The sequence below is a fragment of the Leptosomus discolor genome, unplaced genomic scaffold (genome assembly GCF_034619465.1).
Source record: "Leptosomus discolor isolate bLepDis1 unplaced genomic scaffold, bLepDis1.hap2 HAP2_SCAFFOLD_133, whole genome shotgun sequence".
Taxonomy (NCBI): Eukaryota; Metazoa; Chordata; class Aves; order Leptosomiformes; family Leptosomidae; genus Leptosomus; species Leptosomus discolor.
Window position 1 is genome coordinate 74,581 of NW_028237773.1, and position 13,757 is coordinate 88,337.

The 13,757-nt window shown below is 65.0% G+C and overlaps 1 protein-coding gene across 1 annotated transcript; it reads left to right on the plus strand.

Annotated features, from left to right (window-relative positions):
* The first annotated feature begins 10,467 nt into the window (after positions 1-10,467).
* LOC147412821 (class I histocompatibility antigen, F10 alpha chain-like) lies at positions 10,468-13,757 on the plus strand. The gene is made up of 8 exons (XM_086480983.1): positions 10,468-10,531; positions 11,155-11,418; positions 12,212-12,487; positions 12,565-12,837; positions 12,921-13,022; positions 13,172-13,204; positions 13,505-13,537; positions 13,711-13,757. The coding sequence occupies exons 1-8, from the start codon at positions 10,468-10,470 to the stop codon at positions 13,722-13,724; spliced, it is 1,059 nt and encodes a 352-aa protein (XP_086337109.1). The 3' UTR covers positions 13,725-13,757.

Here is a 13,757-nt window from a genome sequence, read left to right on the forward strand (position 1 = left end):
AGCCCCCGCGTGCTGCCGGAGGAGAGATTCCACGTCTCTGTTTCCCGTGGGACAACGGATTGTGCTCCCAGTGTTATAACCAGGTTTGAATTTTGAGTGGATAATTACTTTTCCTTGATAACTAGTGGCTTTTAATGAACAACTGAATTGCTTTAATGAATAACTAACGTTTTGTATTAATTTCCTGATCTGATCAGTTTCCCTGATGGGAAGAAATACCCAAAACCTCACTCCTGCTCAGGGACAGCAGCTGCTGCCTTACGGAGAAGGTCAAAGCTAGAGCTGCTGCGGGTGTGAAATGGTCGGGAACGGAACAGGGAGGCGGGAGACAGGGACAGGGAGTGAAAGTGCCCGTTCTTGGTGCGTCTTCTTACCTTACGGGATGAAACCAGAGAAACTCAGGAATGTAAGGTGAAGACCCCCACATTCTTCCCATCCGAATTTGTATATCAGAGATTTTGATCAGTAAGATAACCAATGATTATATTAGTACGGGAATATTAATGAAGTTAGTTAATAGGGCGGAGCAATCATTGTAAATGTCAAATTAATAGCGGGCGTAACACGCACGCTTATGTTAAAGTACGTTGAAGACCATGACTTTGCAGAAAAAGGGTATAAAATGCTGAATTCTTAATGTAACTTTGAAGCACGTCAGGAAGAGCCATCCCCCGTGCTTCCCAGCGCTGCGATACAGAAGTGCCGGCTGCTCTGCACCGGTGTGGATAAGTTTGTCGGGATGGCGACCCTCCGTCAACCCAAGGATGGGGACGTAGAGGAGCCCCCGGGTCCCCAGCACAGGGGGGCGTCCCCCCGCCGAGGGGTGCCTGGGAATCCAGACAAAAGGACACGCAAAAGGCTTCTGGGTGACCCAGGGCCAGCCCTGTGGGGAGGGGACGGGGTCCATGTGGCAGTGTCACCGCAGGGGGATGGGGGCTGGTGAGCGTGAGGCTTCTTCCAGCTGTCTGGAAAGGGCCGTGTCCTCCGCTCGGCCCTCACCGGGGGGTCTGTTGCAGCCTCCTGCCCCACATCTCCCCTCTGCAGTCTGGCAGCTCTCCTGCCTCACGCTGTCGCTGGGCTCCCTCCCGTGTTCCCCAGGGACCCCAGGGGCTGCAGGGGGGCGTCTGCTCCACCAGGGACCTCCAGGGGCTGCAGGGGGGCGTCTGCTCCACCACGGACCTCCAGGGGCTGCAGGGGGGCGTCTGCTCCACCACGGACCTCCAGGGGCTGCAGGGGGGCGTCTGCTCCACCAGGGACCCCCAGGGGCTGCAGGGGGGCGTCTGCTCCGTCACGGACTTCCAGGGGCTGCAGGGGGGCGTCTGCTCCGTCACGGACCTCCAGGGGCTGCAGGGGGGCGTCTGCTCCTCCAGGGGCTGCAGGGGGGCGTCTGCTCCGCCAGGGGCTGCAGGGGGGCGTCTGCTCCGCCAGGGACCTCCAGGGGCTGCAGGGGGGCGTCTGCTCCACCACGGACCTCCAGGGGCTTCAGGGGGGCGTCTGCTCCACCAGGGACCTCCAGGGGCTGCAGGGGGGCGTCTGCTCCGCCAGGGACCTCCAGGGGCTGCAGGGGGGCGTCTGCTCCACCACGGACCCCCAGGGGCTGCAGGGGAGCGTCTGCTCCGCCAGGGACCTCCAGGGGCTGCAGGGGGGCGTCTGCTCCACCAGGGACCTCCAGGGGCTGCAGGGGGGCGTCTGCTCCACCACGGACCCCTAGGGGCTGCAGGGGGGCGTCTGCTCCACCACGGACCCCTAGGGGCTGCAGGGGGGCGTCTGCTCCGCCAGGGACCTCCAGGGGCTGCAGGGGGGGCGTCTGCTCCACCAGGGACCTCCAGGGGCTGCAGGGGGGCGTCTGCTCCACCAGGGACCCCCAGGGGCTGCAGGGGGGCATCTGCTCCACCAGGGACCTCCAGGGGCTCCAAGGGGGGCGTCGGCTCCTCCAGGGACCTCCAGGGGCTGCAGGGGGGCGTCTGCTCCACCAGGGACCCCCAGGGGCTGCAGGGGGGCGTCTGCTCCACCAGGGACCTCCAGGGGCTGCAGGGGGGCATCTGCTCCACCAGGGACCTCCAGGGGCTGCAGGGGGGCGTCTGCTCCACCACGGACCCCCAGGGGCTGCAGGGGGGCGTCTGCTCCACCAGGGGGTGCAGGGGGGCGTCTGCTCCACCAGGGACCTCCAGGGGCTCCAAGGGGGGCGTCGGCTCCTCCAGGGACCTCCAGGGGCTGCAGGGGGGCGTCTGCTCCACCAGGGACCCCCAGGGGCTGCAGGGGGGCGTCTGCTCTGTCAGGGACCCCCAGGGGCTGCAGGGGGGCTTCTGCTCCACCATGGACCTCCAGGGGCTGCAGGGGGGCGTCTGCTCCACCACGGACCCCCAGGGGCTGCAGGGGGGCGTCTGCTCCGCCAGGGACCTCCAGGGGCTGCAGGGGGGCGTCTGCTCCACCAGGGACCTCCAGGGGCTGCAGGGGGGCGTCTGCTCCACCAGGGACCTCCAGGGGCTGCAGGGGGGCGTCTGCTCCACCAGGGACCTCCATGAGCTGCAGGGGGGCGTCTGCTCCACCACGGACCCCCCAGGGGCTGCAGGGGGGCGTCTGCTCCACCACGGACCCCCAGGGGCTACAGGGGGGCGTCTGCTCCACCAGGGACCTCCAGGGGCTGCAGGGGGGCGTCTGCTCCTCCAGGGACCTCCAGGGGCTGCAGGGGGGCGTCTGCTCTGTCAGGGACCCCCAGGGGCTGCAGGGGGGCTTCTGCTCCACCATGGACCTCCAGGGGCTGCAGGGGGGCGTCTGCTCCACCAGGGACCTCCAGGGGCTGCAGGGGGGCGTCTGCTCCACCAGGGACCTCCAGGGGCTCCAAGGGGGGCGTCGGCTCCTCCAGGGACCTCCAGGGGCTGCAGGGGGGCGTCTGCTCCACCACGGACCCCCAGGGGCTGCAGGGGGGCGTCTGCTCCACCAGGGGCTGCAGGGGGGCGTCTGCTCCACCAGGGATCTCCAGGGGCTCCAAGGGGGGCGTCTGCTCCACCAGGGACCCCCAGGGGCTGCAGGGGGGCGTCTGCTCTGTCAGGGACCCCCAGGGGCTGCAGGGGGGCGTCTGCTCCACCAGGGACCTCCAGGGGCTGCAGGGGGGCGTCTGCTCCACCAGGGACCTCCAGGGGCTGCAGGGGGGCGTCTGCTCCACCAGGGACCCCCAGGGGCTGCAGGGGGGCGTCTGCTCCACCATGGACCTCCAGGGGCTGCAGGGGGGCGTCTGCTCCACCAGGGACCTCCAGGGGCTCCAAGGGGGGCGTCGGCTCCTCCAGGGACCTCCAGGGGCTGCAGGGGGGCGTCTGCTCCACCACGGACCCCCCAGGGGCTGCAGGGGGGCGTCTGCTCCACCAGGGACCTCCAGGGGCTCCAAGGGGGGCGTCGGCTCCTCCAGGGACCTCCAGGGGCTGCAGGGGGGCGTCTGCTCCACCACGGACCCCCCAGGGGCTGCAGGGGGGCGTCTGCTCCACCAGGGACCTCCAGGGGCTCCAAGGGGGGCGTCGGCTCCTCCAGGGACCTCCAGGGGCTGCAGGGGGGCGTCTGCTCCACCAGGGACCCCCAGGGGCTGCAGGGGGGCGTCTGCTCCACCACGGACCCCCAGGGGCTGCAGGGGGGCGTCTGCTCCACCAGGGACCTCCAGGGGCTGCAGGGGGGCGTCTGCTCCTCCAGGGACCTCCAGGGGCTGCAGGGGGGCGTCTGCTCTGTCAGGGACCCCCAGGGGCTGCAGGGGGGCTTCTGCTCCACCATGGACCTCCAGGGGCTGCAGGGGGGCGTCTGCTCCACCAGGGACCTCCAGGGGCTCCAAGGGGGGCGTCGGCTCCTCCAGGGACCTCCAGGGGCTGCAGGGGGGCGTCTGCTCCACCACGGACCCCCCAGGGGCTGCAGGGGGGCGTCTGCTCCACCAGGGACCTCCAGGGGCTCCAAGGGGGGCGTCGGCTCCTCCAGGGACCTCCAGGGGCTGCAGGGGGGCGTCTGCTCCACCACGGACCCCCCAGGGGCTGCAGGGGGGCGTCTGCTCCACCAGGGACCTCCAGGGGCTCCAAGGGGGGCGTCGGCTCCTCCAGGGACCTCCAGGGGCTGCAGGGGGGGCGTCTGCTCCACCAGGGACCCCCAGGGGCTGCAGGGGGGCGTCTGCTCCCCCACGGACCTCCAGGGGCTCCAAGGGGGGCGTCTGCTCCACCAGGGACCTCCAGGGGCTGCAGGGGGGCGTCTGCTCCACCAGGGACCCCCAGGGGCTGCAGGGGGGCGTCTGCTCCCCCACGGACCTCCAGGGACTCCAAGGGGGGCGTCTGCTCCACCAGGGACCCCCAGGGGCTGCAGGGGGGGCATCTGCTCCACCACGGACCTCCAGGGGCTGCAGGGGGGCGTCTGCTCCACCACGGACCCCCAGGGGCTGCAGGGGGGCGTCTGCTCCGTCACGGACCTCCAGGGGCTGCAGGGGGGCGTCTGCTCCACCACGGACCTCCAGGGGCTGCAGGGGGGCGTCTGCTCTAGCACGGACCCCCAGGGGCTGCAGGGGGGCGTCTGCTCCGCCAGGGACCTCCAGGGGCTGCAGGGGGGCGTCTGCTCCACCACGGACCCCCAGGGGCTGCAGGGGGGCGTCTGCTCCGCCAGGGACCTCCAGGGGCTGCAGGGGGGCGTCTGCTCCACCACGGACCTCCAGGGGCTGCAGGGGGGCGTCTGCTCCACCAGGGACCTCCAGGGGCTCCAAGGGGGGCGTCTGCTCCGCCACGGACCTCCAGGGGCTGCAGGGGGGCGTCTGCTCCACCAGGGACCTCCAGGGGCTCCAAGGGGGGCGTCTGCTCCACCAGGGACCTCCAGGGGCTGCAGGGGGGCGTCTGCTCCACCAGGGACCCCCAGGGGCTGCAGGAGGGATCAGGACGATGTTACGGAGCCATTGCACTAACTGCTGCATATCATGGAGTGTTTTGATGTTCCGACGGATTTTTATTTGAGGGGGGGGGTTACGTAAGAACTTGTGATCCCCACTCCCCGAAAGCTTACGCTTGGTCCCCTCTTAATTTTCGCACTCGCGATTTCGAACCCGTACGTTTTAAAGTCTCCGAAACTGTTGATACCAGGTGGTCCACCCGACTTCCCGACGGCGCGGCGATCAAGATATCGTCCATGCACTGGATGGTAGTCGCGGTCGGGTCGCTGCGCCGAACCGGTGCCAACGCCCGATCGACTGTAATCTGGCAGACGGTAGGCGAGTTGATCATCCCTTGAGGCAACGCTTTCCCCTGGAAGCGCAGGTTGGGGCGTTGGCTGTTTGGGAACACGACAGAAAAAGCAAATCGCTCCCTGTCCTCCTCGTGCAGGGGTATGGAAAAGAAACAGTCCTCAACATCGCGGACGGCACAAGGTTGTCTCTCTGGTATCATAGAGTTCGTGGGCAACAGCGTTTGGACGGGCCCCATTGGTTGAATTTTTTTATTTACTTCACGCAGGTCATGGAGGAGGCGAAACCCCTCGCCGGTTCGTTTGGGTACAACAAAAACTGGGGTGTTCCATGGGCTAGTGGAAGGTTCGATATGACCTCGTTGTAGCTCGCGGTCGACTAGCTGAAGAAGGGCATCCATTCGAGGCTTTGACAGGGGCCGCTGCTCGACCCACACTGGGTCGGATGATTTCCACACCAGTTTAATTGGTGGAAGTGGGCGTGCGGCAGTGGCCCTTACGGTAAATTTGTTACCCTGGCTTTCAACAGGGTTAGAGCGTCCCTTCCCAACAGGGGGGGGACTCCTGGCATGACACGTGGGAAGAGGGTAATGGTTTTCTCTGGTCCTTTTTCAGTGTGAAGCGTGATTGCTACCAATTGGACGCTCTTCTGAGCTCGGGTTAATCCCCCCACTCCACCCACCACGGGAGCGTCTTCCAATTCCCAATGCAAGGGCCAGTTTGTCTCAGGAATAACTGTAACGTCTGCTCCGGTATCAATCAAAAAGAGGACACTAATAGTGGTACCATTTAAGATATTATAGAGGGAACAGGTCCCCCACTCCATTGGCGGGTTATCCCACTTGACTGCCAGGGCCACCCTGGGGTCTCGCCCCCAGAGGGTGGTCCTTGTTGTCTCAGAGGTAGGGACAGGTTCGGCTGGACCGCTGGTTGAACCGTAAAGTTGGTCGTTCCTCGAGGGGGCAGCGGGTTCGGGAGCGCTTCGCCCCATCCGGGGTTGGCGTAGTTGGGCCGCCTCGTGTCCCAAGCGGGAGAGGGCGGTGCGCGACCCGCGTGCCCTCTCCCCCTCCCGTTTCCCTGGCTTTTGGATTGGCATTCCTTTGCAAAATGTCCTTTCTTTCCGCAGGCCCAACACGGTCCTCTGGGTCACTTTTGGCGCGGGGGGAGCGCTGCTGGCGGGTCCCCCAACCGAGGGCGGTTCGCCACAACGTGGCCCGCCTGGCCGCATTTAAAACATGCCATCACGTTCGCTATTGCGGTACGAACGGCCGCCTGAATCGGGGCTGGATGCTCTTCCTTTGCGACACGCTTAATCACGTCTGCGATGCTTGACCCCGCTGGCAGCGATCGTAGGATCTCTTTGGTTGCCGAATTACACCGCTGACGTAAACGATCTGCAACAACCGGGCCTTTCGCTTCCGCGGGCAGGGTCGAGGAGTCGACCGCTGCCTGGAGGCGATCCACAAATTGCATAAAACTCTCACTCTCATTTTGCTTTCTCGTGGACCACGGCGATGGCTTGACAATAACTCTAGAGGCCGTGCGAATGGCTTCTCTGGCCGCACGAGTGGTTGTCCTAACTTCGTGGGCCCGCAGGCCCTGGGCCTGCGCCGGGGGGGGGGGGGTGATCATTGTTGGGTCTGTACCTATCAGCCGCTGCGGGCTGGAGCCATGGAGCGGGTGATCTGCCCCGGTTACTCGGGCTAGTTTCCTCGCACAGTTGTCCTCCCCTTCTTGTTTAAAAACGATCAGCCCTGCCCCGTCAAAGATCAATCCACAAGTTTGTTTCATGTCGAACGGGAGCGTATCGTCTCCCCCGAAAACGCCATCTGTGAGGGTGGAGACCACGGCAGAATGAAGCCCTTTATCCGCCATTGCCTTAACAATCGCTCGTATATCCTTAGGGTTTACTGGCGAGTGGACCCTCTGCCCCCCCGTCCGTCACCCGGACCGGGAACGCTGGCGTGGCCGATGGGACCCAATCGGCACGAGCGATCTTTATTTTCCTCCAATCAGTGAGAAGAATTTTTTCCCTTCGCGATCCCTCTTTATTTTGGATGGGGATGTTTTGGCTTTCGACTGCAGCTGCTCTCGTTTCTTCTTCCTCTGAGTTTGAATCCGTTATGAGCCGCTCGTCCCAGCCAGTGTCTGACCCGGAGTCGGAGCTCGACTGACTGGTTACTTCCGGTTTCCAGTGCCTTTTTGTCGGGCTTCGGCCCCGCCCACTTCCCTTGCGGGCGGGCCGTTCCCGCCCTCTTGGCTCGCCCCGCCCTCTTGGCTCGCCCCGCCCTCTTGGCTCGCCCCGCCCTCTTGGCTCACCCCGCCCTCTTGGCTCGCCCCGCCCTCTTGGCTCGCCCCGCCCTCTTGGCTCACCCCTCCCTCTTGGCTCGCCCCGCCCTCTTGGCTCGCCCCGCCCTCTTGGCTCGCCCCGCCCTCTTGGCTCGCCCCGCCCTCTGCTCAGCAGGGCTGTTTACCCTATAAGGGCAATTTTTCCAATGACCGCTCTGATTGGCTTTCTGCCCGTCACTCACGCTCCCCTCCTCTTTCCCGTCCCCCCCCCCCCCCCCCGCCCCCTCTTCCCCTGTCGTTCTCCTCCCCCTCCCTCCTGTGTGCGCTTGTTAGTGCTCGCGCTTCTTCCCCGTTCCCGCCATCGGTATCTTCACCCCGCCCTCCCCCTTTTTGCTCGGCGCCATCTTGGGGCGCGTAGGGCGGTGCTTTAGCCCAGACTTCCTTAGACCCCGGTCTCTCCGCGGCGCCTCTGGCCTCTTCGGCTAGTCTACCCCAGAAGGATTGAGCTCGTTCTTGTCCCTCCGTAAGCGGGTCGGGGTTCGGGGATTGAGGGGACGTGTCGCCCCCTTGCAGATCTTTAGGCTCAGCAGAACCGTCATCGTCTGGGGGGTGTAAAGTCTGTGTGGCTGCCCCGACTCCCAATTTCGGGGTGGCCCACAAACAGTTCTTTGCCGCCTTCCAGGTCTCCTGCTCTTGTATGACCTTCTGCAGGGCTTTTACAACTTTCCCCCACGACTTAAGGTTTTTCCCACGACCCGAAGACATCGTCTCCTCGGCTAACACTTTAGTACATTTATCCCACACTTCAGGGTGGAGAATATCCACCGGCTGGTCGATGACCCCAATTTGCAGAAGCCTCGCAACTGCGAAAGTAAAATCTTTGGGTTTACAATCAACACCCCACTGCTTATGTAATTGTGATACGACCTTCACAAGGGCTTCCGTCCTCCTTGTTGGTCCGGGAGCGTCCTTCCCGCCGGGCTGGTCCTGCCGCTCCAGCCGCCGTTCACCCGATTCCAGGCGAGTGTTCCCGGGTTTCGGCACCACTTGCTGCCTTGGGAGGCGTGGCGACCTGGCTCAGGAACGGCACGGCGGCCTTCCCCGGGCCGCTCGGGCCGTCAGCTCACTGACACCAATGTGGTGGACGGCAAATGGCGTTTATTGATCGGTGACGCGGCGTTATATAGCTTGGGTTTATGACCTCATTTCCGTCTGCTTACATCATAAACTAGGCACTATTGGCTGTCGGGAGGGGGGCCCTATGGTTCCGTACAGCGCGATATCTTCCGGCCGCCAGACCCTAACTATCTACAGACCCCATGTAAAAGAAAATCTGCCTTGCCAATGCTGCTGGGATCCCCCTGTAAAGTCCCAGACCTACGGTGTTTATTAACCAATAACCTGCTGGTGGTTAGAAACAAGGACAGTGGGTTCTCGTCCAAGACGTCTGCTAGGCAGGGTTGATGACGGTACCCGTTGTGTGTCATCTTTGAGTCGTGACCAAAGCAGGTACGAGCCCAGAGCCTGCGAGCCAAGGACACGTTCCTTGACCAAACACGGTCCCTTCGAGGAGTGGTCGAGACCTCCGACTCACGGACCACCTACCCAAACGATACCTCCCACTCCCAAGGGAACGACGGAAGCCTGCGACAGAGGCCGCGCGCTCATTTGCGCCAGAAGCGAGAAGCGAGGAACCGATCACGGAGAGGACGACAATGAATATGCATTGTATAGACTGAATCTGTATGGATTCAATGTATAAATATTTGCGGACGGCAACGTGCAGGCGGACATCTTTGGGAAGGATCCCACGGCCCCGGGGCGCGTCGTTCCTAAAGGACGTCTCTGCTTCTCTGACCGCGCGCGGAGGAGGTTCCCTCACCCCTGCAGACCTGCAACACCCCCTGGCCCATCGGCGTGGGCCCCCCCCCCCCAGGGCAGCGCCACCCCAAGACCCATCATTCCCTTGGGATTAGGGGGTATCGTTTGGGTAGGTGGTCCGTGAGTCGGAGGTCTCGACCACTCCTCGAAGGGACCGTGTTTGGTCAAGGAACGTGTCCTTGGCTCGCAGGCTCTGGGCTCGTACCTGCTTTGGTCACGACTCAAAGATGACACACAACGGGTACCGTCATCAACCCTGCCTAGCAGACGTCTTGGGCTGTGGGAGCGTGGCTCGCTGAAAACGGGCGTGGAATGCGAGAGGGCCTGCACAAAGAAAACTCTGTCGAGCAGCTTGTCTAAACGAACATAGTAGGCCTCAAGGACACGTCGACCTTGAGGGTCAGAATCGAGGAATTAGGTTATAGAAAATAAGGAACCAACATCCGTATGAGGCGGAACATGTTAGAATTAACAGCAAAGCGATAGGCAGAAGGAAATGACTGATGTATGTATAACACAATTAGGGCTTCCTGGCATAACTCACATTGAGTCTTCCCTGGATTCTCCAAACTCCCATCTCCGCATTGGACAAGAACCCACTGTCCTTGTTTCTAACCACCAGCAGGTTATTGGTTAATAAACACCGTAGGTCTGGGACTTTACAGGGGGATCCCAGCAGCTTTGGCAAGGCAGATTTTCTTTTACATTGGGTCATTTCTTGCATTTGAGACTCATCTTCCCCAAATAATCATTAGTCTCTCCTACTAATATCCACTCATTAGAGTTCTTGATATTCAAATCCAGAGGGGAAAAGTAAGGGCATTTCTAAGCAATATCCCAAAATCCTGAATCTGGGGATTTCTGCAACAGGGGGGCCCGGCGGGCCCTTCTCGTCCCCTGTCCCCGCCCCCCCCCCGCGCTGCCTCCGGCGCTTTCGCTTTCGCTTCTCGGAACGGGCTCAGGCCGGGATCTGCCCGGCGCCCGGTGACGTCCGACGCGGCTCGGGCTGCCATTGGCGGGCGGGCGGTGGCGGCGCCAATGGCGGGGAGGGGCGGGGCTGGGGCTCGCGGCTGCGTCGGTCGCGGAGCGGAGCGGAGCAGCGCGATGGGGCCGGTCCGGGCGCTGGGGCTGGGGCTGCTGCTGGGGGTCCTCGGCGGGGCGGCGAGCGGTGAGCGCGGGGGGGGCCGGGAGCCCCTTGCCCGGGCACCGGGACCTTCCCCTTAACCCTCCCTTCGTGCCCGGACATTCGCCGCCCCCCCTGGCCCTCCCTCTCCGACCACCCGGGTCCCCCTCCCTGGTCACCGGGAACCCCCTCGGACCACTCCGGCACATCCCCGGGGCCCCCCTGGATCCCCTTCCCTGGCCACTGAGACCCCCCAGACGCCCTTGTCCGGTGTCCGGGACCCCCCTGGACCCCCCTCCAGGCGTGGGCACCAGGACCCCCCTCACCCGATCCCCGTCCCGGCCCCCAGGTCTCTCCCCTGGGTCTCCTTTCCTTGTCACCGCCCCCCCGGACCTAGTTGCCTGTGCAGCTCGGGTGCCCCACACTGCGGCCCCCCATTGCCTTGACACCGGGATCCCCCGGGTTCCCCTTCCCAGGAGCCAGGTCCCTCCTCCCGCAAACATCTCGGTCCCCAACATCCCCCACCGGTCGCGCTCCCCTGAAGCTGCCCCCCCGATGTGCTCCCTTGGGAACACCCCGCTGCCTCACTGCCCACCCCTGCACCCTGGGCCCCTTCACCCCTGTCTCCCCACTGCCCCCCACCTCTCACCGCCCCCGTGTCCCCACAGGGCTCCACTCCCTGCGCTACTTCGATGTTGCGGTGTCGGAGCCCAGCCCGGGGGTGCCCCAGTTCGTGGCAGTGGGGTACGTGGACGGGAACCTCTTTGTGCGCTACGACAGCGAGACGAGGAGGGCGGTGCCCCGGGCGGACTGGGTGAGGGGGGCTGTGGACTCCCAGTACTGGGACACGAACACCCAGATCGCACAGAGCAATCAGCACATTGACATCACGGGCCTGGAGACACTGCGGCAGCGCTACAACCAGAGCGGGAGTGAGTGTGGGTGGGGCTAGGGCTCTATGGGGCTGGGCTGGGGCTCCGTGGGGCTGGGCTGGGGCTCCGTGAGGCAGGAGAGCTCCCCCCCCCCCCCCCCCCCCGAGATCCTGCCCTGCCCCACGCTACTGCCCCGGCTTGTGCCAGCCCTTCCCTGCCCAGTGCCATTGTCCCAGGGCTCCCAGCCACCCTGTAACGCAGCCTGAGGGGATCCCTGCTTCCCTGTTCCAGCTCCACAGTGCTTGGGATCCCCTGTTCCCAAAAGCAGGGGGGGCTTCTGGCCAGCCCAGCCAAGCACCCCCCCTGCTCCAGTGGCCAGGACCCCATCCCAAGACTGGCTCCCCCATCCCAGCCCCTCACCATGCCCATGGCAGTCAAGACCCCCAGAACCAGGGGTGCTCCCACCCGCAGTGTCCCAGCCCCTTGCCCTCCCCATGGTGCTCAAGCCCCCCATCCCAGAGCCAGAGGGGCTCCCCCCACCCCATCCCATCTCCCTGTGCTCCCTCCCCCATCATTTGGAACCCATCGCAGCCCCTCGCTGTCCCAGGGTGCCGTGGGGCTGGGTGCCAGCGCCAGCCACGCCGTGGGTGCAGGGGTTCCGCATCGCAGCTTCCCGTGACACCCCGAGTGCTGTGGGCCCCGGGCAGGACGGGGGGCAGCTCTCGTGCCAGTACCTGATCCCCCCGGGCCTCACGCAGGGCTGGGCTGGGGGGCGCTGCCGGGGGGTCCGTGCCCCCCTGAAGGCCCAGGGCTGCAGCAGCCCCTCAGCCCCATTGCCCTGGTCGTGTTTCAGCGGCTCACACGATGCAGACCATGTACGGCTGTGACCTCCTGGAGGACAACAGCACCAGGGGGTTTTATCAGGACGCCTACGACGGGAGGGACTTCATCGCCTTCGACAAGGACTCGATGACGTTCACCGCGGCGGACGCGGGGGCAGAAATCACCAAGCGCAAGTGGGAGGCGGATGAGACCTACGCTGAGAACTTGAAGGACTACCTGGAGAACACCTGCGTGGAGTGGCTGAGGAGATACGTGAGCCACGGGTGGGCCGTGCTGAAGAGGAAAGGTGAGGGCGAGACGGGGACCCCGGGGAGTGGCCGGCGTGGGTGTGTGTGCCGGCCCTCACCGCCAGCCCCTCCCCAGAGCCCCCCACGGTCCGAGTGTCGGGGAAGGAGGCCCAGGGGATCCTGACCTTGTACTGCCGAGCGTACGGCTTCTACCCGCGGCCCATCAGCGTCAGCTGGCTGAAGGACGGCGAGGTGAGGGACCAGGAGACGGAGCGGGGCAGCGTCGCGCCCAACAGCGACGGCACCTACTACACCTGGGCCTCCATCGAGGTGCGCCCGGAGGAGAGGGACAAGTACCGGTGCTGCGTGGAGCACGCCAGCCTGCCCGAGCCCGGCGTCTTTGCGTGGGGTGAGCCCGGTGGCCGTGGGCACGCGGAGCGGTGGGCTGGGGGGGGTTCCCCTTCCCCTCCTCACGGTCCTGCTCTCGCCCAGAGCCGGAGTCCAACCTGTTGGCCATCGTGGTGGGGGTGGCTGTTGCCGTCCTGGTGGTCTTCGCCGTCATCGCTGGATTCATCCTCTGGAAGTACAAATCGGGTAAAGCACGGGGGCCGTCGAGGCAGGGGGATGCGGGAGGAAGGCAGGGGGGCGCGGGAGGAGCTGAGGGCACGAGCCGCTGCGCTCTGGGGAGCCCCCGAGCCTGGCAGTGAAGTGCGGTGGATGCTGATGCCTCTTTCTCCCTGCAGAGAAGCAGAAGAAGGGCTACACCGTGGCGTCAGGTGAGTACCGGCAGCAGGTCCGGCTCCAGCCGCTGCCCAGTGCCGGGGCCGTCCCGCGGCTCCGGTTTCTGGCCACTGCCGGCATTTCCCGATGCCCAGTCCTCCCTGTGCCGCCGCCCTTTAAATCCCCACAGCGGGGACGTAGGGAAGAGGTCGCGTGTCCCCTGCGGTGCTTGCGGCACCATCATCCTCCTCTGCCGGGGGCTGCAGCGTGGCCGTGGCTCCCGGCCGGCTCCTGGCCCGTGCACCGTGCCCGTGGCGAGCACGGGGCTGCAGCTCACGGCTGTTTCTCTCCCGCAGGCTCGGACGGGCGGTCTGGCAGCTCGGCCACAGGTACGGCGTGGGGCCAGGGAGGTGGACGGGGCAGCCCCGGCTCTGTGCTCCCGTGTGGGACCCACAGCCGGAGCGACACCGGGCTGCGGGAGGGGACACCGAGACCCCCGGAGCAGCAGGTGGGGACAGGGAGGTGGCCCTGGGTGACCTGTCTCTTCCTCTCGTCCCTGCAGCGATCACCGCCTAACGGCTGGACAAGGGGCCGGCGCGCGGCTGGGTG